This window comes from Myxocyprinus asiaticus, chromosome 7, assembly GCF_019703515.2.
Source record: "Myxocyprinus asiaticus isolate MX2 ecotype Aquarium Trade chromosome 7, UBuf_Myxa_2, whole genome shotgun sequence".
Taxonomy (NCBI): Eukaryota; Metazoa; Chordata; class Actinopteri; order Cypriniformes; family Catostomidae; genus Myxocyprinus; species Myxocyprinus asiaticus.
The window spans coordinates 43,725,009-43,748,668 of record NC_059350.1 but is presented as its reverse complement, the minus strand read 5'-3'; the positions used below and the strand labels follow the sequence as shown (position 1 = coordinate 43,748,668).

The following is a 23,660-nucleotide window of genomic DNA, read 5'->3' as shown; positions in this document are numbered from 1 at the left end:
TTTTTAACAACAATGGAAATGTGAGAATCAAAAGAAAGAGATGAGTCAAATAGGACGCCAAGAATATGGAGTAACCCCGACCTCTTTTGGAGATTCTGCCCCCATTTGGAGGTCTTGGGCCTACTTGCATCACAGGGCCCAGGTCAGTAAGTTGTCCCCAACCTGTGTCAAATGGTGGTAACAAAGTTATACCATGGTACTTTGATATACAGGATGGTACTGAATGATACCATATTCATGTACTATGGTATTTACATGGTACTGCAAGGTACTTCATAGAATACAATGGTATAACTGCACAATGTTATACCATTGTATAATGTCCAATACTGTTATATGCCCCAAAACATGGTATTACTACTGCACTTTTTTCTAAGTGCTATAAAAAATAAGGCCATAAATAATGGTAATAATTTTTATTCATTCAACTTCATTGAAACTTTGAAATAAATAGATATAGACCAAAACTCTTTACAAATCTTTGCAAAAATGTACTGTTGGAGTAGCCTATGTAATGGCATCAGAAGGTAATGTCATGGTATTTTTATGGTACTGAATGATTACCTTTTTCATGAACTATGGTATTTACATGGAACTCCAAAGTACTTAAGAGAACACCAGGGTACATGTCTAAAGAACATAGTAGTACCACGGTATGATGTTTTGTTAGGAAGAGGGGACTGCAGCAGTTCATGTCTAAGGACATTTATCCACACGACAGGTAGGATTGATATGTCTTTGTCCAGTGATTCCTTATTGAACGATTTAAAGTTCTTTATTCTTAAAGAAAGTTCGCTGGTGTGTAAGCGCAGGACTGTCATTAATTAGTTCTCACAAGATGAGTTTTATTTACAATCAGCGCCTTTACAAATCAAGATCACAAACTGAACAGTCAACTTCAATAAATACTAAGAAGGACTTTTATTCGGTTGCAGATTCCACTTATTCTTCTTTTCTTTCTTTTCTCTCAAAGGATGGCCAGGCTCTTGAGGGCAGGAGACTTAAAATTAATAAATTAAAATGTATTTATTTATCAAATCATGCTAACTTGTAAATTACTAACGTATTTGGTAACGCTAACATCACAAGGTGATAACATGCACACAAGCTTATTTTTAATTTATTTATAGTTTCGCAGTCTGACATTTGACCTCAGTTTTTCTACAGATGAGTTGTGACCTAGTTAGAGTGCTAGCAAGAGCACGTGCATGCGTGCGCGATATTTAACGACTAAATCAGCGACAAAAGAGAACAAATAAGAAAACAAAAACAGGTGAGCTGTACTAACTAATGTACGCGTTAACATTGTTTTCATTTTTATTTCTATCATACTGTGATTTGGACGTGATTTGAACAAGGTAAAAATATTTTTTATGTAATTTGTTTAGATAATTATTGACTGCCTAATGACAACTGGCTTTTCTCTCTTCCCGCCTTTTCTCTTTTAAATATATATTTTACTTTTGTTAATGGTGAAAACATGTTTTCAGTCAGTGTAAAGTTTATCCCTGTGTTTGAAAGCCACATGGATATCTTTACCTTTCCCAGGTGTCCATGACAGAATCCACTCCAGCTTGTAAATGTGCAAAATTGTAGGCCTAACTTTTACAAACGATGTGTGTAGCATTAATTTCTATGATATTCAAACTACATGCATTTCCCATTATTAATGCCATGCTAGGGAATTCAGCAAACATAACAAGCACTGATGTGCATACAGTGCAAGTTATTTCTGTCATGTCTTCCTGTTTATTTGTGATGATATTTGGTGTAAATTAAAGGAATATTCCAGGTTCAAAACAACTTAAGCTGAATCGACAGTATTTGTGGCATATTTTAAATAACCACAATATTTTTTTTCGAAGTGTCCCTGCTTTTCTTTAGAAATACACACCGTTTCAAAACTAAAGCCACAATACGTAAACATTTTACATGTTAACATGATTTTAGTGTGATAAAAACGCTTACTAACCTTTTTTGTGTAAAGTTATATCTATTGATGACAAAACACCGTAAACCTTAAAACGACTTTAATAAATGATGATTTCAACAAATGTATAACTTTAAAAATGCAAGTTTTATCTGAAGAATTCATTTAAGTGCCTTTTTTTAAATTATAAACTTCACATTTCTGCTTTTAAACCCTCCAGAAATTGGCCCCATTCACTTCCATTGTAAGTGCCTCACTGTAAGCTCGATTTTTACTTGAAAATGAGGGACAGGGGGCCTGGGTAGCTCAGTGAGTAAAGACGCTGACTACCACCCCTGGAGTCGCGAGTTCGAATCCAGGGCGTGCTGAGTGACTCCAGCCAGATCACATAAGCAACCAAATTGGCCCGGTTGCTAGGGAGGGTAGAGTCACATGGGGTAACCTCCTTTTGGTCACTATAATGTGTGGTTCTCGCTCACGGTGGGGCGCGTGGTGAGTTGTGCGTGGATGCTGCGGAGAATAGCGTGAAGCCTCCACACGCGCGGTAACGCGCTCAACAAACCACATTATAAATTGCGCGGATTGACGATCTCAGACGCGGAGGCAACTGAGATTTGTCCTCCGCCACCCGGATTGAGGCGAGTCACTATGCCACCATGAGGACTTGGAACGCACTGGGAATTGGGCATTCCAAATTTGGGAGAGAAAAAGAAAATGAGGGACAAGTTGAAATAATCTTTTGTGGTAATTGACATTACGCCACAAATGCTGTCGATTGAGCTTAACTGGCTTTTAAACCCCGAACTTTCCTTTAACTTTTAGACATGGCCCTGTCCATCAATTGCACAGATGTGAATATTTTAGTATGGGCCTACATGGAATGTCCAGATGACCTACTGGATGACAATCACTGAATTAAACATGCACAGTAGTGAGGTCATGTGACAGCAATGTAGCATACTACTGTTTAAAATGTTTATCATTGCATATTGTAACCTGTTTCACATATTTAAAATGGTAGTAAGCAGTGTTTGTTTGAGTTCAGGATGAGTGACGTTGAGTTGGTGAAGAAGATGCTGCGAGCTGTTCTTCAGAGCAGTAAGCACGGCGTGACCATGGCTCGTCTGCCGGGAGACTACCGTGCTCTGACTGGAGAAATGGTTCCTCACAGGAAGCTTGGCCATGCCACTCTGGAGAGCTTTCTGCGCAGCATTCCCGGAGTGGTGCGGCTGGAGCGCTCCAGTACTGGAGAGGTGGTGTATTCAGTTGACCTGTTTAACATTAACAGTTCAAAAGAAGTTAAAGGTGCAATCAGTAATTTTTGATTGTTTCGCTGGCTAAGAAGACAGTTGTCTTGGAAATAAACTGACACCTAACAGCTTGGATGCAGCATCATGCATAAGCAGTTTAAATGTAATAGACTGCCTGTATGTGTTTGTAGGTCATGTGTTTTGCTGGTGTGTGTGAAGAGACGGCACACATCGCACAGCTGGTCGCCCGGCAGAAGACTTCAAAGAAGACCGGCTGCTCTAAATTAATTAACTTCCACATGAGAAAGAAGTCTTCCTCCCTGTTTTCACCTTATGGTACACAGACAAACAAACAAGCAAACAAACTCCAGTGAGAGAGAGGCTGTTTGGGTGATGTGATCATTATGAGCCAATGTGCAGAGGCCACATTCAGTCACTGTTGCTTTATTGCAATCTCTTGCTCTCTTATGACTAATTACTAAATACTAGTTATGACTAGACTAACTAGTAATTGTGGGAATCTTGGTTAGTTGTTAAACTAAACTTTTGCTCTCAAAGCTAAAAAGTGCAACAGTGAGGTTTCAGATGTAAAATATCTCCAATTGATTTTTAACGATGTTAAGCTGTGATATATGGGTGTTTCTTCAACTTCAGGCAATTTCATGTCCCAGGGTTGGTTTTTATTAAAATGAACAGATTTCAACTTTTTGCTTTTTGATATGTCACATTACAACTGACATATCAAAAAGCAAAGCATGTTTAAGTCAGTTGTAAAAAGCATTACAACTGACTTAAACATTTTACTAGGTCTCCATTTATTTATTTTACTTTTCAAATGTGTTTTATGTATAAATTTTACATAAAATAAGACCATATCTTGCATTATTAAACTATAAAAATCCATTATAAAAATACAAATCATTACATATTAATACAAATTATTTGTTTAAAACTATGACCATCTAAACAAAAAATGAAATAAATGATTTACATTTTTGTGAAATTGATTTCTATCAGTTTCTCAAAAATTAACACAGTTTGTGGTGTCATTTCCACCACACCAAAACATTTTGCCCCTAATAATTTTTTTGTTAGTGTACTTAACCATATTGACAAAAGTGTCGGTGGAGAGCATGCTTGATGAAATATGAAACAAAATACAGTACTGTGCAAAAGTCTTAGACACATAAGATGCTTCACAAAAACATTTGTCTTAAGATGGTTATTTATATTTTCAGCTTTAGTGTGTCAGTAGGAAATATACATTTTAGACTTCCAAACATTTCTTTTGCAACTAGAATAGAATAGAATAGAAGAACAGGGAGCCCTGCAACAGATGGCATGGTCCCCCCCACAGAGCCCCCCACTGAACATCGAGTCAGTCTGGGATTACAAAAAGAGACAGAAGCAATTGAGGCAACTGAAATAGATAGAAGAACAGTGGCAAATTCTCCAAGAAGTTTGGAACGTCCTATCTGCCAACAACCAAGAAAAACTGTATCCAGGTGTATCTAGGAGAAATGGTGCAAAGGTGGTCACCAAATATTGATTGAGCTATTTTTTTGTTTACTGGACTTTGTATGATGTTGATTGATAAATGAAAACTATTTATGGCATTATTTTTGAAGAGATCCTCACTATGCAACATTTTTCCCAAGTGCCTATAACTTTTGCACAGTACTGTATATTTGAAGAAAACAAAGAAAATTCAAGGTAAATGGGTCAATGACGTGACTTTTTTTTTTTCTTTTTTCAGATTTATTAAATTATTCACACAAAACAGTTACTCTTCTAAGATGAGCATATTTTAAATTATCAAAGGTCAAAGTCATTTTGATATTTATTGTTGACAACAACCATAAAACAAGTTTTAAAAATATGTAAGCTATTTTGACATTTTTATGAAGAAAAGCATTTTTATCTTGAAAACGGTGTTTGATCATTTTTTTTTTTAAAATGAATGATTAAATTGTCGGAATTTTCATGACTTAAGAAAAAAAAATACAAAAATCTCCTGTGATGTATGTATGTACATTGTTGGACATTGTGAGATCTCAAATAAATAATAATAAAAAAAACTAGTATTGTAAGTGTGAAAAATGGTTTAACATGTCTTTACTTTCTAGAAATTCGCAGTGATAAAAGTACCTGAAATTTAAGAAACACCCACGTGCTTCTATAGAAGCCACAAGTCATTGGTGATTTAAACTTAATTTAACAAAAAAAAAAGTTTAGTTGCCAAATTCCCTACACTTTTAAAATACCCATAATCATAAAGAACAATCAACCAATCAAAGAAACCGCTCTTGCCATAAAAACAGAAATTGCACCAAAAGCGATCAGAAGACACTGCTGCCATCCATAAATTCGGTCTCGCTGCGCTTAACCACTTAAATGTGCATATATTTGAATACTCAATGGTTTACTTATAGTTGTCTCTGCTGGGATAGGTGAAAGAATTTTAAAGGTGTCATGACATGAGGAATACAATTTTCCTTGATCTTTTGCCATAAGAGTTTTTTTTACTTATACAAAACATTTGAGTAATTTTCTATATTTAGCCTATGTTCTACAGTACATCTACACGATCAGGTGCACATCACTTAAAACACAAGCAGTTCAGCAAAGTTATACACACAACTAGCTAACTGAATTACAGTCATGAAATCAGCCAGTTAGGAAGTATTAGCTGGCTAGTGACTACCTAGCCCTACTGTCATGTAAACCACTAATGAGGCTAGGTAGCTGCTAGCTACAATAGCTAACTGGCTAATATGATATCATTGTGTACCAAACAAGACAGCACTGCCAATGCAATACAGCTATCAACTGAACACAACAGTAACTCTGACATCAGCACCATTGCTATTTATTTATGCACTAATTGGATAAAAGTTTTATCATTATCCATAGCGCTGTCACATCCACTAATATTTGCCAGACAAGAAAGTCTTTCAGGGGACGTAATGACGTAGGCTACAGCAATTATGTCATGTACGGGTTATGTAGCTGACATGTGTTGAGCCAAACCAGAAAGAAGAACGTTGTCGGAAACTTAAAAATGAATGACCGTTAGGAGAGTCAAACATCTGCTAAAGACGATGAAATTGTCGCAAAAAGAGGTCAAACACCTTATAAAGGGTTAAAACCTAAACTGAGTATACTTCTTGAACTTCAAATTTAAAGGTAGCTTACCCTGTGGAGTTTACTTGTAAACAAAAATGTCATGTTTACATTCATTATAGAGGTCTAACGAACATGTGGAATGCATTTCCTTCCCCATTAATGGTATGAAATTTATTGAACCCAAGCTGCAAAAATGCCTTGTTCTCTACTCCCGTGACTTTGTGACGTCACACGGGAGGCTTGTTAATGCATGACCACCTCCACAGCAAGACAGCAATGCCTACTTCTACATCATCACACCCTTGGCCCACCCACTGGGGCTCATTTGGAAATGTGAAGTGGAGAGCGCATAACAGATAGGCCTACTATTCCTTTACACCAAAAGGAACTTACACAGGACCTTGTGCCCATTGGGACTATTTAAATTTTTTTCTATATAATCATGCATTAGACAAATGTTTTTGACTGTTGTAATGCGTCTTGCACCACTTTAAAAAGATGCTGTGTCAAGTTTAAACTCTTAAAGGGGTCATGAAGTTTATTTTCCCTGAGGTCCAATGATAATGTTATAAAAGTTTTTTTTGCACCAAAACAGTAACAATTTAACAATCATTTTCACCCTGTTTTTGGCCCTCTGTCTGAAACGCTCGGTTTTGGTCTAAGCACCTCCTTAACTTCAATGTAAACGCCCACTGTTAAGATTGGCTAACATCATGCAGCCCCTCAAATTCAGCAACCTCAATCGGAAGAGAATGAACCTTGACATTATAAAACAAAATTGCAGGGTTTACACATAACGCACATCTTACACATTACATCTGAATATATTAAACTGTTCATCTCAAGCACAACTGTTAACACAGCACCGTAAACTATCAAACAGTCATGACATTTGAAATATTCATGAATGAAATGATTTACTTTTTTGAAGTGTTGAAGTGAAGTAACTGTCCCATCCTTCAATAACAGTTCCTTTGCAAAGCTTGAATCATACTATGACTGTTCACAAGCAATCCATGCTGACATGAGCCAAAAAAAAACAAACACATCATAGTCCAAAGAACCGTGAAATGACACACGCATACTGTAGGTGCACTGAGGTGCACATCACCGGAAACACATTGAAACGGTCAAAGATGTCCATCGTCCAAGATGTCCGTTGTCAAAAATGTCCTATGTTAACATAAACCAACAATTAAAAATAGAGCAAATGGGCGAAAGATGACAGAGGCAGCAGCTGAATGAGATAATTGCTTCTCCCTTTCAGAGTTGTAACTTGACACAGCGTCTTTTAAAAGCAGTGAGATTCATGGCAGCTGTCAAAGAGTCTGTGTAGTTCATGTTTATTTACAAAATCAAAAAAAAAAAAAATAGTCCAGATGGGACCCCTTAGGTGTTATTTTAGGAATAGTTAGCCACGGAAGGCCTGCTCTCTTGACTTGAACTGCGCTCCAGTGGGTGGGGCCAAGGGTGCGATGACTAGAGGTCTGCAACCCGACCTGGGCTCGACAACACCTGAGAACCCGACAGGTTTCGGGTCGAGTTTGGGTCAGTTTTTCAAGTAGGACTTCGGGGTCGGGTTGGGTTTGTATCAATGAAAAAATAAACAGGCTTATCGAACTTGTTTCGATCACGCGCTCTCACTCACAAACGTGCGAATGGACGAGTTAGGGGCCGTTCACACCGAACGTGTTTTTGTGTGCGTCTGTTCTGTTTTCCCATTGTTTTCCTAGGTAAACACATGCTGGAAGAATGTCTTTGACATTTATACCACGTCTCGCTTTTTCTTCAGCGTCTCGTGCAGGACCGGCACATTTTAAACACCATGTGAAGTTAAAAAGAACTTAACATTTTCAAAAACGTATGTTGAGACACCTGCGCTCTGTTTCATTTTTGCGCTATGTCTAGATTGTTTTTACCACAGTTGTCACAAAGATTCAATAATCTGAACAAGTTCAGGCTGCATAGAGGGGACTGTTGCAATGTTTCATTTTATTCCGGATTGTTCTGCGCCAAGAGGGGACTGTTGCATTTTTTCATTTTATTCCAGATTGTTCTGCACCTAGTGAAGTTTCAGCAAATAAACGTTATGTCGATGCTTTTTTCTCCTTCTGCTCTAGTGTACTAGTGGGTTCTGTGCCTTGATAAAACTGTGTATGTTTACTGTTTCAGTACTGTTACGAATGTTGCCTATATGCTTACATAAAATAAAGCCTATTGCAACAGTACATGCTAGGAGAAAAATTAGATAAGCGATTTCAGGTAGGGTTGGGCCACACGGTCTCGGGTACAGGTTGGGTTTCATTTTAAGGCCTGTGCAGATGTGTGGGATGTGTAAAATACAAATGAGCAATGTTTCGTGATGTCACGAACAGACAGATTTAAAAACGAAATGTTTCAGCAGTGTGGCAACTATTCTTTTATTGCATTGGGGATTCAGTTTTGAGTTCTGACATTTACAGTATGATTTACAGTACGATTTTAGTACAGTTACCTCTTATATGTCTAAATATCAAGGAAAATTGTATTCTCCATTTCGTGACCCCTTTAAAAGGAGACCCCCATTCTGTTTCAATTCTGTTTTTAATATATATGATCATATATTAAAATAATAATGAAAAGAGTATATCATCGTGACCTCTTTAACACTGAAAATTTGATGTGTCATATGTAACACTTTTACAGCAAAGTTCTGCTGAAAGGAGGGGAGAGAGGTTGCCTTATGAAAGACAATACAATGTTCTCACAGTTATTTCAGAAGCATATTTTAGACTGTGTTTGTTCCTCTATGTGCACTGTGGGAATTTTATGCCACTCATTGAATTAATTGTGTAGTGAAAAATTGGCACAGCTTATGTACTGGACTGGCAAACACTTTCATGCACTCTACTAGATTAGAACATATTACGCACATCTACACACCTCCATTGTCGGATTCACCCTTTGACATAGCAAAATCCCAGCTTGAATGCCCACATCCTTGATAGAGCTTATTAAAGGCTTTATTACTGTGCCTCAGCTCCTTGCCCCACCAAATTTGTCTGCATATGTGTGATGGTTGTAGCTATGGCAGTCGGTCACTTTGGCATTATATTGCCACAAACTGTTAAATGTCCTGCACACTCTCTCTCTCTCTCTCTCTCTCTCTCTCTCTCACACACACACAAAGCACTTTGAGTTATGTTTTTGTTTATTAAAATGGTTTAATTACTTGTGTCTTCACAGTTAAACCTCGCTTGTCTTTGCGGCAGCCGGGTCACGCGACTCGAGGCTTCGCATCCAAATCTAGTTTTTACCCTAACCAGCAGCAGGTTTACAGTACTAATGTGCCCTTCACCCAAGTTCCTTCTCGCCAGCTGAGCAGGAAATCAGCAGGGTGAGTGACATGAGACCAAACACATTACATACACAGTGAGCACTAAAGCATTCTGAATACATTCCTTTCATCTTATTTTAATATTTAACTCTGCTGATCTTAGGTCAGAATCAACTGTGCCCAGCAGGTTCCTTACAGATACAAAGACTCAGCCAGTTAAGAACAATCAGACGCTTGGTAAACCTCATATTTTGCCCATTTAAAAATATTGTGACAATTAGATTACACGTTGAAAATTTCCCTTTGACTTGCATTGTTAGAATGTTCCCCATTCTTAATATAGCCAACCAATATGTGCATACTGAATTAAGATCTTGTCTTTTCTTTCCTCTGTTGAACCATATAGCCATTTGCTGTGTTGTGTTGATTCTCATGCACAACTGAATGAATTCAAGATGTACTGAGTGTCATAACAATGGCAAATGTTGCTTTCTTTAGCTCAGAATAAGCCTGTAAACCATGCTGATGTTGAGCTGGTTCAGAGTCGTGTCAAACAGCTTTTCCAGAAGTACTGCAGTGGAGTGTGGCTGTCAAAGATCCCTCAGCTCTACAAAGATATGTTTAAGGAAGAGCTACATATGCACAAAGAAGTGGAGACCTGGACACACATCTGCACTGTGAGAGAACTGGAAAGCACAAACAAACAAATGCTGACTTCTTAGAATCACTCTGTCCTCCTCTGACCTTCTCCAACTTCAGCTCAAAGTTAATTTTTTATTTTTAATCTCAAAATAAAAGTTTTGTTGCTTTTAGTCCATAGGCCTGTTGCACGAAGCAGGTTTCAGTGGCTACTCAGGGAAGTTTGAATTTAGTTTGAGCAAACTCTGGTTTTTCTGTCTCAAGAAGACAGGTCGGTTTTTACCAGTGTTCATCATCATAGCAACTTACACTACACTGCTAACGTGCTCAGGAGCACGTTTTATTCTGGGTTACAGATTGCAAACAGATACCGAACCAATCAGCTGTGAGTAAAGTGACATCTCTGACACAATGTCACTTCCCCTCTATCTTTCACTCCAAATAAAAGCGCGCTTCACATGGAAATGTATATATATAATGAAATGAGATTTATATTTATTACAATTTAATATATTAGACCTACATATTAATATAAGATGGTTTATTTGAGAGATCTGGGAGCCTTGTATCTTTTGAGCAGCACATTAAAAATTTATTATTTAGTTTATTTGCATTTCTTTACATACTGTACCTGTATGCAGTGCGTGATGCTGAGAACCTTGGAAAAAATACTTTTTTCCCGGCTCTCTACCCACCAAGGGGTTCTTGGCCTGAAAATGGTTGAATACTCCTGTTGTAGACTATCACACACTTTGCACTACTGCACTTCAATAAATTATATAAAACTTTTTAAATTATATAAAAGCTTTCACATTTTAGATAAATAAATGGATTTTCATGCTTTTAAAATTAATAAACCTGTGTGACGAGGAGGAGGGCAATAAATGTCTACGAGTATTGTTCAACCCGGTCCCTGCTTCCTCCTTTCCACCCAACAACGAACCTTGTTACATTGGTGCCAAACCCAGGAAGGAGGAAGGATGTGCTGTCATGGAGTCCTCGCCGCTGCCGTCCAGCTGGATGCAAGGAGCTCACTGCTGTCCGCCTGGAGACGGAGGAGCCCACTGCCGTCCGCCAGGAGGCAGTGCAGCTGGCTGAGGACCATGTGTCAGTGTGTTCGGGGGCCGCTGAATTTGAGTGTTTTTTGTTGTTGTTGTTTTTTTTTACAGTACACATAGACATTTATTGTTGCACTTTTCAGTTGCATACAATAACACACTGCTTCATGCTGCGTGTGTGTCTCTCTCTCTCTCTCTAGCTTTGTGCAACAGGCCTCATGTCTGTTAGCTTTGAGATAATTTATATGCTAATATTCTTTAAGTTGACAAAATTAGCTTTTAGCATATATAAGCATTAAAAATTTACAGTCTTTTTCTTTTGGGAAAACCGACCGAAAATATTGATTACTCATTCTACACTTAGGGTGTATCAAAAGTTTTGTTAAATGAAATGCCCTCTAGATTGAGAATGTTCCTCCTCCAAATACCACCAGCCTTTGACTAGAAATAGCAAGTAGAATATTATGGTTCAAGGCTGTGATGTATACATAGGGATATTTTTAATGTGTCAAGTATATATTATGTGAAAAGCATGAAATAAAATTGTATTTGTCAGTTCATTTGTGAGACTCTTAAAATACTGAAGTTAGTGAATCTGAAATGTGTTTTTATTTTTTATTTTATTTTTTCCCATCCATAGGTTGAAAAGCCAGGCAGCAATAACACAGTGGACCGGCTGGTGTATCCTGTCCTGGACCCCTCCCCAAAACCCAGTACTGTGCCTGCTGTAGCACCCAGCAAGCTGTCTCCTAACTCTGCCATTCTAAAACCACCATCACCTGCTCAGCAAACTACCCATATTCTCAGAACTCTTGCCATTAACATTCCTCCAGTTCAGAAATCCCAGGCACCCTTGAGCCCAATGTCGCCCGACTCCACCACACTTCACCTTCCAGTCCCTGAAACGCCCAAGCCTACCACTCACACACTCATCACCCCTCCCTCCACCCCACCATCTCACCAGCCTCTGACTTCAGAGATCAAGGAGAAACTACGGCAGCTGCTCAATAAATACAGCCAGGGGCTATGGGCTCATGCACTTCCACAGCTTTTCCAGGAGGCCTTTGGGTAGGAATGGACTAAGGCCATGTTTGTAATGTAATATTTGCATGCTACTTGCTGCATACTGTGCAGTATTATGTCTATTTTTAAAATAGTATATGAAACATAATGCAGTGTGCAGCTGTAAATGTTTGTGTGCTACATTATGTAGGTAGGTATATATTGATACCATATGGGAAATGAGTGCATCAAGCACAGAGCTTACCACATATAAAACAGTAAATACGAAGTCTTAATTAAAATACCGTTTACACAATATACACCACATGCTTTACATTAAGTTTCATGACTTTTTTGTTTTGTTTGATTGAATGTGCTTTATAATGTATGAGATAGCCCAGTGAAATGGACTATAACGTTTTGTAATGTTCTTTTTTTCTGTCAGGCACGTGTTTCCTCAGTACATGTTGGAGGATCTGTCTCTGTTGGCAGATAAATGCATGGTTGAGTACCCGATGCCAGACAATCGTAAGAGAGCCATCCTGTACACACTACCATCTCATGTCCAAACGCAGCCCTGCCCAAGGCCACGTCCACTGCTTATAACCTGTTCTGACAACCAACATGTGCCGCCTCTGACTATCCCAATGGTAGAGTTTCATTCTGTGTTGGTGATGGAGATAGGCAGCACCAACAACGTTGTTCTCAGGTAGCACTCACAAACCTGCTATAAAAACAAGCATAGTCATTTTGCCATGTTGAGAGTGCAAAACTGGTATTTTATCATTAGATACATGATGCCTCTGAAATTACATCAGTTCTTTATTATTTGCCCTCCCCATGGGACTTTAAAACTAATTTCCGAAGTTTTACCACCATAAAATTGTGATTATGACAAGCATCACTGTTGTTAATTATTCGTAAGGTTAGGGATTTATACAGACTTGCAAGTTTTAAACTAATTGTGCATAGTGGAAATAAAATAGTCACACATTTTTTTGCACAGTTTGTGCTATGGACATTAATGATGATACTGTGACGAGGAGGAGGGCGCGTCCGGGCTGTGACTACTCACGCCCAGCCCCCAATCGGGCTAATCAGCCGAGGAGAGGGATAAGTGCAGCAGAATGCGGCAGTTTGGGAGAGAGAGAGAGAGCCACATGCAGCTGCAATGTGTGTGTTTATGTTTTTGTGTCTTTTTGTAAAGTATTACTAAATATTACTTTATAATATTACTTTGATTGTTCAGCCGGTACCTGCCGCCTCCTTTCCCATTTCAACCTTGTTACATTGGTGCCGAAACCCGGGAAGGAGGAGGGATGCGCTGTCATGGAGTCCTCGCCACTGCCATCCACCCAAAGGAGCAGCCACGGCCATCCACCGGGGGGACAGAGGAGGAACGGCCGCCGTCCGCGAGGGGAGGAGGGGCTCGCTGCCGGCCGCCTGGAGCGGTGGAGCCGCTGCCAGGGGCGGAGGAGTTCCCTACCAGCGGCCGAAATGCGGAGGGGCGTTCCATCCGCCAGAGGTCAGAGGACTGGCTCCGGTCCGCCCAGGGAGGAGCGGCTGTCGTCCGCCAGATGTTGGAGGAGTGATCGAGGACCAGGCGACGGCGTGTCTCGGAACCGGCGAGCAAGTTTTTTTCTCTCTCTCACTGTCACAAGGGCCTTGCCCTTTCCCTCTCCTCTTTTTTTTTTTTCCTCCCCTCGTCCCCCTCGTCCCCCTCCCCAGCCCTAGTGAGGCGGGGAAAAGCCTGCCGGCAGGCAGGGCCAGAAGGGTTCCCGCCTCCTCCTTTCCCATTTCAACCTTGTTACAGATACTAACTCAAAATGATGAGATGATCATTTAATGAAATACTAAGTCAAAATAATTAGATGACCTAAAAAAAAAAACTAGGTACACTCATAATAATGAAATCTTAATATAATGATACTAACTCAAAAGCAAATCATTAAGCTTTTTGAGAAGTACGCTATTACTTTACTATGAAAGCCTTTTTCTGCCATGTCAAATAAAATAAATCTCAGGTCATTATTTAGAAATATCATGTCTTTATTTTGAGATACTATCTCATTATTTTGAGTTAGTATGGCACTTTGAGATATCTAATTATTTTGTGTGGGTATCTCATTATTTTGGTATTATCTCATTATTTTGAGTTAGTATCTCATTATTTTGAGAAAGTATCATTTTTTTAGTATCATTATTTTGAGATCTCATAATGAGAGTATCATTTTTTAGATAATTATTTTAAGTTAGTATTTCATTAAATTAGTATCTCATTTTGAGTTAGTATCATTAATTTTATGTAGTATCTCATTTTGAGATTATCTCATTATTTTGAGATAGTATCTTGTTATCTAATGCTTAGATCTCATTATTATTATTCAGTTTTATATAGGGATGCACCAATATGAAAATTTTTGGCCGATACGATTTTAACAAAAAACAAAAACATAGACCGATACGAATATATTGTCACTTACCTTATTTTGTCATCAGATCACTGTTTTACTTTGGAAATATGCTTTAAAAATGTACAAAGATGTACAAAAGCGTTTTCACTGTTCTAACAATAAATTATTTCTGTTAAACATGGATTGGGTCTGTTGAACACATGTAAGGCCAACATTTTTAAGAGAGCCAAAATGAAAGATAAATAGAAGACACAAATAAAAAATAAAAAATTATGATAACATGATGATTGATATGAAAAAAGGTTTTGTACTTCTAAAACCTTTTTGCACTTCTGTTTTTGCATTTCATACCAACAGAACTCACATTTTAATTGTATATGATTGAATATTACAAATTCATACTATGCATATGTTTGGCAATTCCACTGAAATGTCAACCATTTCATAGAAAAATAAAAATTTTAAACCAAAGGAACAAAACCCCCTTTTAAATTCTGTATAATAGTGGTATAATGGATAATGCCATTCAGACCACTAGAGGGTGCCGCTTGCTCACACAGTGCTGACTGAAGCACAGAATGCAAAAGCGCAGCCTTTTGAGGTTTAGTAATCGCGCAAGGCGATTTTGCAATTTCAGTCTTCAATCAATCATGCAGCATTAATGGACATCATACCGATGTCTCAGAAGTCAAAGTCTGCTGGTTTCAAAGTGTTTTGGATGGTTTCCCTCATCATGTAGCCTATAGGTAAGTGCCTTTTTCACAACTGTCACGTCCGTTATTGGCGGGTTTTCCGCATTAACATGAGAATGAGAGAGAATAAAAACTTTATATTACATGTTCTTAGGAGTGCCAAACCTTCTACATATTGTGGCAATTATTATTTCTGGATAGTTTTTGCAAATTGTGTTTCTTATTACTTATAAATCAACCATCGGTTTTTCGTATCAGCATTTTCATACTTATATCCAATAAGCTGATGGTTTCAGTTTTATCAATAATTGGCCAGTAAATATCGGCAGCTGAGACATCTGTGCATCCCTAGTTTTATATTGTCCTATAATAAAATTCATCTGGGCTCCAAAAATAAGTGTAGTTGTAGTTTTTACCCAAAAACATATGCAGGTAAAAGTTGCTTTTTATAACTCTTGTTGTATGGGAGCATCTAAACGAAAGTAATTAAATATCATTCTTCCTTGTGTTCATTTGGAGAAAAACTAGATTTTTACTTCATACATTAAACATTTTAATCTACTTGGCTACAAATGCGGTTTGGTTGAAATTATGGTTTCTTTGATTTAAGAAAAAATCTTTTAAGCTATTTCAGAGTAAATTAAAATGTATCGAGAGATATATCGAATACCATCAGTAGGCTAAAAATATTGTGATTAGCAGGTATATTTTTGTAGCCATATCTCCTAGTGCTAATTTGTACGTGTTAAGATCAGGATGTGCAGGTTTCTAAAGGTCTTGAAAAAGTATTACATTTGAAGTGTGAAGTCAATTTTTGTATTTGTTTTAATAAATATGACCGTTGTGGATTTATTATGGTTGCTTGTTATTCAGGTTTGTGGGAGATGGCTACTCTAAAGCACTGGAGGAGATGGAGGAGGCCATGCTACAGTTTTATAATAAAGTTGGGGCTGGGCTTTGTCTCCTCTCCCCGATAAAAGGACAACTGGTGGCTGTTGCTATAGAGGAAGATGCAGTACTTAGAGCACAGATCCATCAGATCACAGAAGACAATGTGAAGGTAACAGAGTCTGTGTATCTTTGTCTGTTTCAGAAATAAAGAATGAATATGTACCTTTGCTGGGAAGAGAAAACTAGGGTCTGATGGTAATTGGTTTGGGTTAGGTGGAGAAGCATAAGGTGGTATTTGCTTTGAGTAAGAAGGGGAATTGTTTAGTTGTATTTGGTTAGGGATAGACGGGAAAGTCTAAAGGCTTTCGTACCCAGTCGAGTGCTCAGCTTTTCAAAGTATACTATTTTGACTGCAAGCGAATACGAATGCATTAAATGCATGCGCACGACTGCTTTGTGAACTCTTTTCGTACAGACAGTGGCAGGCGCATGCTCCGAGATGTGCATAGATGAGGACTACGCATGTTGAGAAAAATTGGGCTCCACACGGACAGTCTGTGCAGACTGTGCTGATGACAAAATTTGCATCACGCATATTGTGCGCAATCCGATCTGATACGTGGAAAACCGAATTATGCAGTACTTGAGCTGCAAGTGGGTATAGATGGGGGAGGTGTCAAGTGGTTATGGGTTAGGATTAGATGAGGAAACCTCTGATGTTTTTTAGATTGGTTTAGAAAACATCTGTAGAGATCAAGTCAAATGGGGAATGGATTTGCATTAGATGTTATTTAGGCTCTTTGTTACATTTCCTTAGGTGTACTTTGCGGATCATGGTTTTTCTGAGGTAGTTAGCCGGAAGAAGCTACTGCAGCTGAGAAACCAGTTCCTCACTCTTCCCTTCCAGGCAACCACTTGCCAACTCGCAGGTAACATTCACCAGATGTGAATTTATGTTTGTGCTGAAAACGAGTGAGTAATATAGCAGCCATATCACCCCATAAAATCCCAGGGCACTTCTACATAAAGAGTAGGGGTGTAACACTGGTGTTCTGGCATCATGGCCTCCTAATAATCCCCATTCCTTTATTGGCTCTATCACTCTACCCTCTCCTCTCCAACATTAACTGGTGTGTGGTGAGTGTATTGGCGCACTATGGCTGCTGTCACATCATCCAGGTGGATGCTGCACACTGGCGGTGGTTAAGGAGAGTTCCCTGTTCTCAATGTAAAGCATTTTGAGTGCAGTGTCAAAAAAAGCGCTATGTCAGTGTAAAAATTAATTAATTAATTAATTCAATATGGTTTTTTTTTTGTTGTTTTTTTTTTTTTTTTTTGCATTTCAGGTCTGGAGCCATTCAGTACAGATGCAGTCGTTCTGAAGACTCTGGATTTATCAGCTGTAGGTCATACACTGTTCACTGAGATTGTGGATCGAGAGGACACACCCATTATAGTGCTGTATGACACTTCTCAAAATGAAGATGTCAATGTAAACACTGTCTGTTTGAAAGCCCTGCAGGATAAGTCCATGGAGAATCCTCTACAGGTCAGTCAGTATCGCACAAATAAAATCAAAGTTTTAATTTGTGCAGAATGTGCAGCAATTGAAGATTATTCTATTTTGATTAAATATTTTGTCAGTTTTACAACCACTGAATGAATAAATAAGAAAAGAACAATCTGGTCTTCCCTCTTATATTTTCAGGTGAATAGCGTTTACACAAATGTGTTTGTCACAAATGTGTGCTCTGACGGCAGTATTTATTGTCAGTTGCCTTCTCGAGGCCAGGCCAAGCTCAAAGACATCATGGACAAGATTGAGGCACATTTCCTCTCTCAGGTAGCAAACTAAAAGAGGAATTTAAGTTGTGTGTTTTTTATTTGTGTGTATGAGGTTTGAGGACAACAAGAAGGTAAAGGTTGACCTCCTGTGTGTATGTGAGAGCATTAAAGGTGCTATGTGTAATATTTTTACTGTACTAAATCATAAAATTACCGTAATATGTCATTAGAGAATTAGGAAACATGCTAAATTGAAATACTGGCTTCTCCAATAACAATGCTACACCCAGTATATTCTACTTTGAAGTTTCCATTCCGGGCTGGAATTTCTGTTTATGTTTTGGCCTGTGTGATCCCGTCCATTTCTCACTCACCAATAGTAATTAGACACCACCGGGTTGCCAGATTTGAACAAGTTTGCAGGAAAACAACACTGCGTGCTGCAGCCATGGAAGCCAGCAAACGAACTGAATCAGAGATAACAGATTCCACCCAACTAAAAAGCCTCGCCATCCGTCTAAAAACCACCATGACCACTGGCGTAGTAAAACAAGGTTAAATATTGAAGATGCCTTTGGAAGATGGAGACAGCTTAAAGCCCAGAAATCCTTTAAAATGGATGCTGAGTTGGCTAATTTTTGTGTCAACATTCTGGCAACCCGCATGAGATTCGAGTCTGGGGCGAGGCAGAGAACTTTCCAATATTTTAAATTTGGACTGAAGTACCCATTTCAAATGCTTGTCATCAATCTTACTTATAGCACCTTTAAAGGTGAAGTGTGTATTTTATTGTATGCAACAAAAAAAAAAAAATACTTATCCCAGTTGAAAGGCATAATTCACCCAAAAATAAATGTTTTATCATTTATTCACCCTCATGTTGTTTTAACCACTTATCAGTAATATACAGTACATCCTACTCTGTCTGTTTTGTAATTGTGTTTCAAAGTTAACATGGGAATTGTTGGTGTCCAAGCCATTCTGTGGGAAAGTGTGTCTAGCGAAATACAAAGGCAAATGGGCGAGAGCAGAGGTGAGCTGGTCTTTCCTATTTATCTTGTCATTTTCTTCAGCAATTGCCTTCAACAATTTAAATACCTCAATCATAACCATTTGGTTTAATGATTGAATAAAGAAATAAGTGAGTGAATGCACGTTCCATCTGTGTGTAGATCATTAACCTTCATGGTAGTCAAGTGTTGGATATCCTTTTTTTGGATATGGGACTTCCTGCTTCTCTGGAGGTTAGCGAGCTTAGAGAGATCCCGCCGATCTACCTTAGAGAGCTCATCACCATACCACCACAGGTAAATACAGACCTGTCTCACTCCTTTTCTTGCTTATTCATTTCCACAACACAACTGCTAATATGCTCTTAAGCAAACAGAGGTGCAGGTTCTTCTCACAGATTTTCGGTATCGGCCGATGATGGTGTTAAAATATCGGTAATTATATCGGCCTCAAATCTCCTGATCGGTGCACCACTAATTTACTTCTAAGTAGTTATTGCCATGGCTACAGTCTAAGCTGTATTTGGCATTATACTTAGGAATATGTACTTTCATCCCTTTGACAAAAGAATTGTTTAGCTGAATGTAATTACAATGAGTCTTGCCATTTTTGTGTTCACGTGCCAAAGATAGACACAATGACTTGCGCTGTTTGATTGGTTTGAAAAACCAATGAGTACAATGGGGTGTGCCTATTATTATTTAAATTAATGTTATGTCAAATTATTATGAAAATTATTATTATTATAATATTATGTTTTCCCCTTTCTAAAAGGATGCTCTTAAGAATGACGCAGGTTTGAGTTTATGGATGTCTTTCTGTTACAGTAACTCCGAGATGATCTTTGAAGAACGAAACAATCCCGCACATTTGCACACAATGGGCCTTATTCAAGAAACACGACCAGAACAAATTTGTGTCTAAATTGTTAGTAAAATGATTCTGACATAAATTGTCCCATCTAATTCATTGGGAAAATTTATGTAAGAATGCATTAACTCCCAAATGTATTATGTTCATGTTTCATGAATAAGGCCTATTGTTTGTGTTAAATAAGGAACAAAAAAATCTTTGTTATTGTTTCTGATTCAAAACAAGTATTATACGCTTAAAAAAGTAACTAATTGGCCAGCCAGTTTTAGTCACCTTTTGCATTTAGCGAATGTTATATTTGGACCCTGTTTGTAGCATTGCATTAGTCTGTTAAATTAAAGTTATTGTTGTATGTTTCTGTCTTTGTAGGCAATCAAGTGTCTTCTGGCAGATCTGAGTGCAGATGGGGGTGTTTGGCCACCTGATGCTGTTTTGTGGTTAAGAGAGACCGTCCGCAACAAAGCCCCCAGCTGCATGAAGGTTAGGCACATTGTTACTGATTACTGCAAAAATTATGTATTTCAGTTGGTTTTCCTTTACATTTCCTAAGCATTTATGATATTGTTGCTTTACAGTTTCTATGTATAGCCATGTTTCTCATGTGTGTTCAGATAGTAAAGCTTGATGAAACCAGGATTGTGCACGTCTACCTGTTCAGTGGCAATGGACCTCATGACCTTCAGAGCAGTGTTAACCATCAGCTTGCCTCCTGCCTGTTCTGGCATCAGGATGTCTACCTCAGCAGGATCGCCATGGTTTCCGAACCTTTCTTGTCTGAGACAGGGGATACCTCCTATTCATCTTCCACACAGAGTTCTAAGGGCCTCACACTGCCTCCTCAGCTGGAGTTACCCAAAATGGGGCAAAATATGGATGTGTTTGTGTCGGTTGCATGCCACCCTGGGCACTTTGTGTTGCAGCCGTGGCAGGATCTCTACAAGCTGGTGGTGTTGATGGGTGAGATGATACTGTACTACAACAAACAGGAAGTCACCCCCATCGACATACAGAAGAACAAGGTCTACGCTGCCAAAATTGACAGCAAGTGAGAGATTTCAAAAGGGCAAAGGCTGATCCTAATATGTCTCCTCTGATAAAACTTACCCACCCTCTGTATAATTAATTGTCAGTCTTTCTCTTTTTTTCTTGCTTTCCCTTTCACATGCAATCTCTCTTTATGTATCTATAGTTGGCATCGTGTTTTGGTAAAGGGGGTCCTGACCAATGGTTTAGTATCTGTGTATGAGTTGGATTATGGGAAGTACGAGTTGATTAACTATTCTCAGCTCCAACCACTCATCGATGAGTTCAGGCAGCTGCCGTTCCAGGGCATATCTGCTCAACTGGCAGGTAAGAGAGGAGACTACCAATGTCACATCATTGGCCCTGTTTCCACCTGGTAGTAAGTGGCATTTTTGGTGATCCGATCACATGTGGTCAGCCGTGAGCATTCCTGTTTCCACCTGGTATTACCTTGCGTCTCAAATGTGTCTCCTGTTACCACTTGTTTTTGGATTTCGAGGGTCCTTGATTTCATGATAATATGCATCAATCACTATGTCCGTGTGTTACTGCATGATAATAAAATGCAAAAAGTAATAAAAGACAAAAAGCGTGTAAAAAAAAAAAGTTTGCGTTCCCTCGCAATATGTTTTGAGTGCCCTTGCAGAATACAGAAAAATTAAAACTTTGGTAATAAAAATCATCATTTTATGGTTATAATGGTTTAAATAGAAATTTACGACCAAAGTAACCCCTAGTATTACCATGGTAAATCTATAGTAAAATCATGGTTTCTGAATGGATACAGTATAGTGTATTAAAACAAAGGTTTCTGCTAAAAAAAAACAACTTAAATAACTTTTCAGTTACTACAGGATTACTATAGTAAAACCAATGTTTCCGCCAAAAAACAAAACATTGTTAGCCTACAAAAGTCATGGTTACTACAGTATTACTATAGAAAAATGATTTCTGCCAAAAACTATGGTTAATACAGTCTACAGTATTATTATAGTAAAACCATAACTGCCAAATTATGATTTTTATTACCATTTTTTAGTTTTCCTGTATTATCACTGCGAGGGCCACAAAACGTATCGCGTATGAATGCAAAGCTTATTGTGAGGGAACGCAAAACTTATTGCGAGGGAACGCAAAACTTATCACAATGGAATGCAAAACTATTGCGAGGGAACGCAAGAAATTTGATCTAAGCACAAACGCAACATTTTGAGCAGAATTCTCTGCTATTCTTGTATTAACCTGTGTTTTAGATGTGTTTGCTTCTCATCTGTCACTTAATGTTGATATTAGACACATTGTAGAAGTTCTGTGAAGTGCTTTAATATGTTTTTGCTTTTTCAAATGTTTTGTTCAGATGGTTATTTCCTTTAAAAGATGCTTATAACTGGCAAAGTTTAAACTCATGTTTTAGCGCAGGGGTTGATGGGGTGGTGCTTCACTGCTGTCCACGATACATTCAGGACGGATTGCATTTCACACCTCAAATGTGACGTGGTCACATGTGTTTTTGACTACCTCTGTATATGGTTTCTGTGATCTGATCACTAAACGTTTTGGACCCAGATTCCAACTGTATTTAGCACTGTCCACTAAAAACACATCTTAATACCAGGTGGAAATGGGGCCATTCTGTACTCCTGTTTTGTAGGTTCAATACTCCACAAAGGATTAACATGTAAAATGCTCATTTGCAGGTGTAAAGAATGGGGTCTGGTGTGAGGAAGCTTCTATGGTGTTCCGTAACCATGTGGAGAAGAAGCCACTAGTGGCCCAGATCGAGTCCGCTGAGGAGGGAGAATGGCCCTGGGAGCGCAAAATCTCCGTCTATCTAGTGGACACCACACAGGATGACAATGATATCTGGATTCACAACATGATGGTTGAGTTTTTAGATGAGCTCAGCAGAGCTGCTTGAGGCTCTCAAAACTACCCTTTCCCAGAGCTGTGCTGAATGCCTCTAAAAAGCCTAAAGAAATCTAGACTTGCCTCATCTGCAATTCTCTGCTAGAGAATTGAAGCCTAACTTCAAACTCCACCTGTAGATTATTGACACAAGCAGTGGAGAATTCAAAATCTCTGATTTGATTGTAGATTTTTTGGTAGAGCACTGTCTTTATACACCAATATATAAGAAGGATAAATATCGCCTGGGCTCATTTTATTTATACATGTTCAAGAAAATTCAATTATCGTTCTGAGTGCCATGGTAATAGATTTCGTTTCTGTTTGCTGTTATGGTTAACAATATTGTGCCATTCTCAAATTAACTCCTGACCTTATTACCTGAACAACTTACTTTTCTGTCTTTACAATAGGGCCATTTGTCTTTATTAGTCATTTGATTTATTTGTGCATGTTTGTTTATTTTGTGTGAGACACTGATACGTGTTTATACTCCTTGATTTTGCACTTTGGTTTGTTTCGATCTTTTGCTGTGTGTTTCTCCACAAAGGAAAATTGCCAAATTGTAAAAAAAAAAAAAAAACATTTGTGTTTAGATGTTCTGGTTTGTTTTATTTCAAGTTAAGATTTGGCTCAGAACATTAAACAAAAAAGACAACAACATGACATATTTGATGACTCATTTGTGCAACTCGACTGAGAAGCTAATCCAAGGACTACTAAATATCACACAGTTGTGTAGAGT

General features: G+C 38.3%; 1 protein-coding gene across 1 annotated transcript; it reads left to right on the top strand.

Annotated features, from left to right (window-relative positions):
- Positions 1–1,181: 1,181 nt before the first annotated feature.
- LOC127443581 (tudor domain-containing protein 7A-like) lies at positions 1,182–23,565 on the top strand. Its single transcript, XM_051702257.1, has 18 exons — positions 1,182–1,273; positions 2,976–3,183; positions 3,372–3,516; positions 9,532–9,682; positions 9,786–9,859; positions 10,121–10,299; positions 11,960–12,387; positions 12,767–13,030; positions 16,301–16,487; positions 17,136–17,247; positions 17,665–17,867; positions 18,027–18,161; positions 19,053–19,136; positions 19,276–19,410; positions 20,357–20,467; positions 20,599–21,032; positions 21,177–21,337; positions 22,708–23,565. Exons 2-18 carry the CDS (start codon positions 2,977–2,979, stop codon positions 22,926–22,928), a joined length of 3,231 nt encoding a protein of 1,076 aa, XP_051558217.1. The 5' UTR covers positions 1,182–1,273; position 2,976; the 3' UTR covers positions 22,929–23,565.
- Positions 23,566–23,660: the final 95 nt, after the last annotated feature.

Excerpts from the sequence above, each read along its gene's own strand:
- LOC127443581 (XM_051702257.1), top strand. The coding sequence starts at position 2,977 with ATGAGTGACGTTGAGTTGGTGAAGAAGATGCTGCGAGCTGTTCTTCAG. Across the intron at positions 17,248-17,664 it reads AACCACTTGCCAACTCGCAG|GTCTGGAGCCATTCAGTACA; the intron begins GTAACATTCACC and ends TTTGCATTTCAG. Across the intron at positions 21,338-22,707 it reads CATATCTGCTCAACTGGCAG|GTGTAAAGAATGGGGTCTGG; the intron begins GTAAGAGAGGAG and ends GCTCATTTGCAG.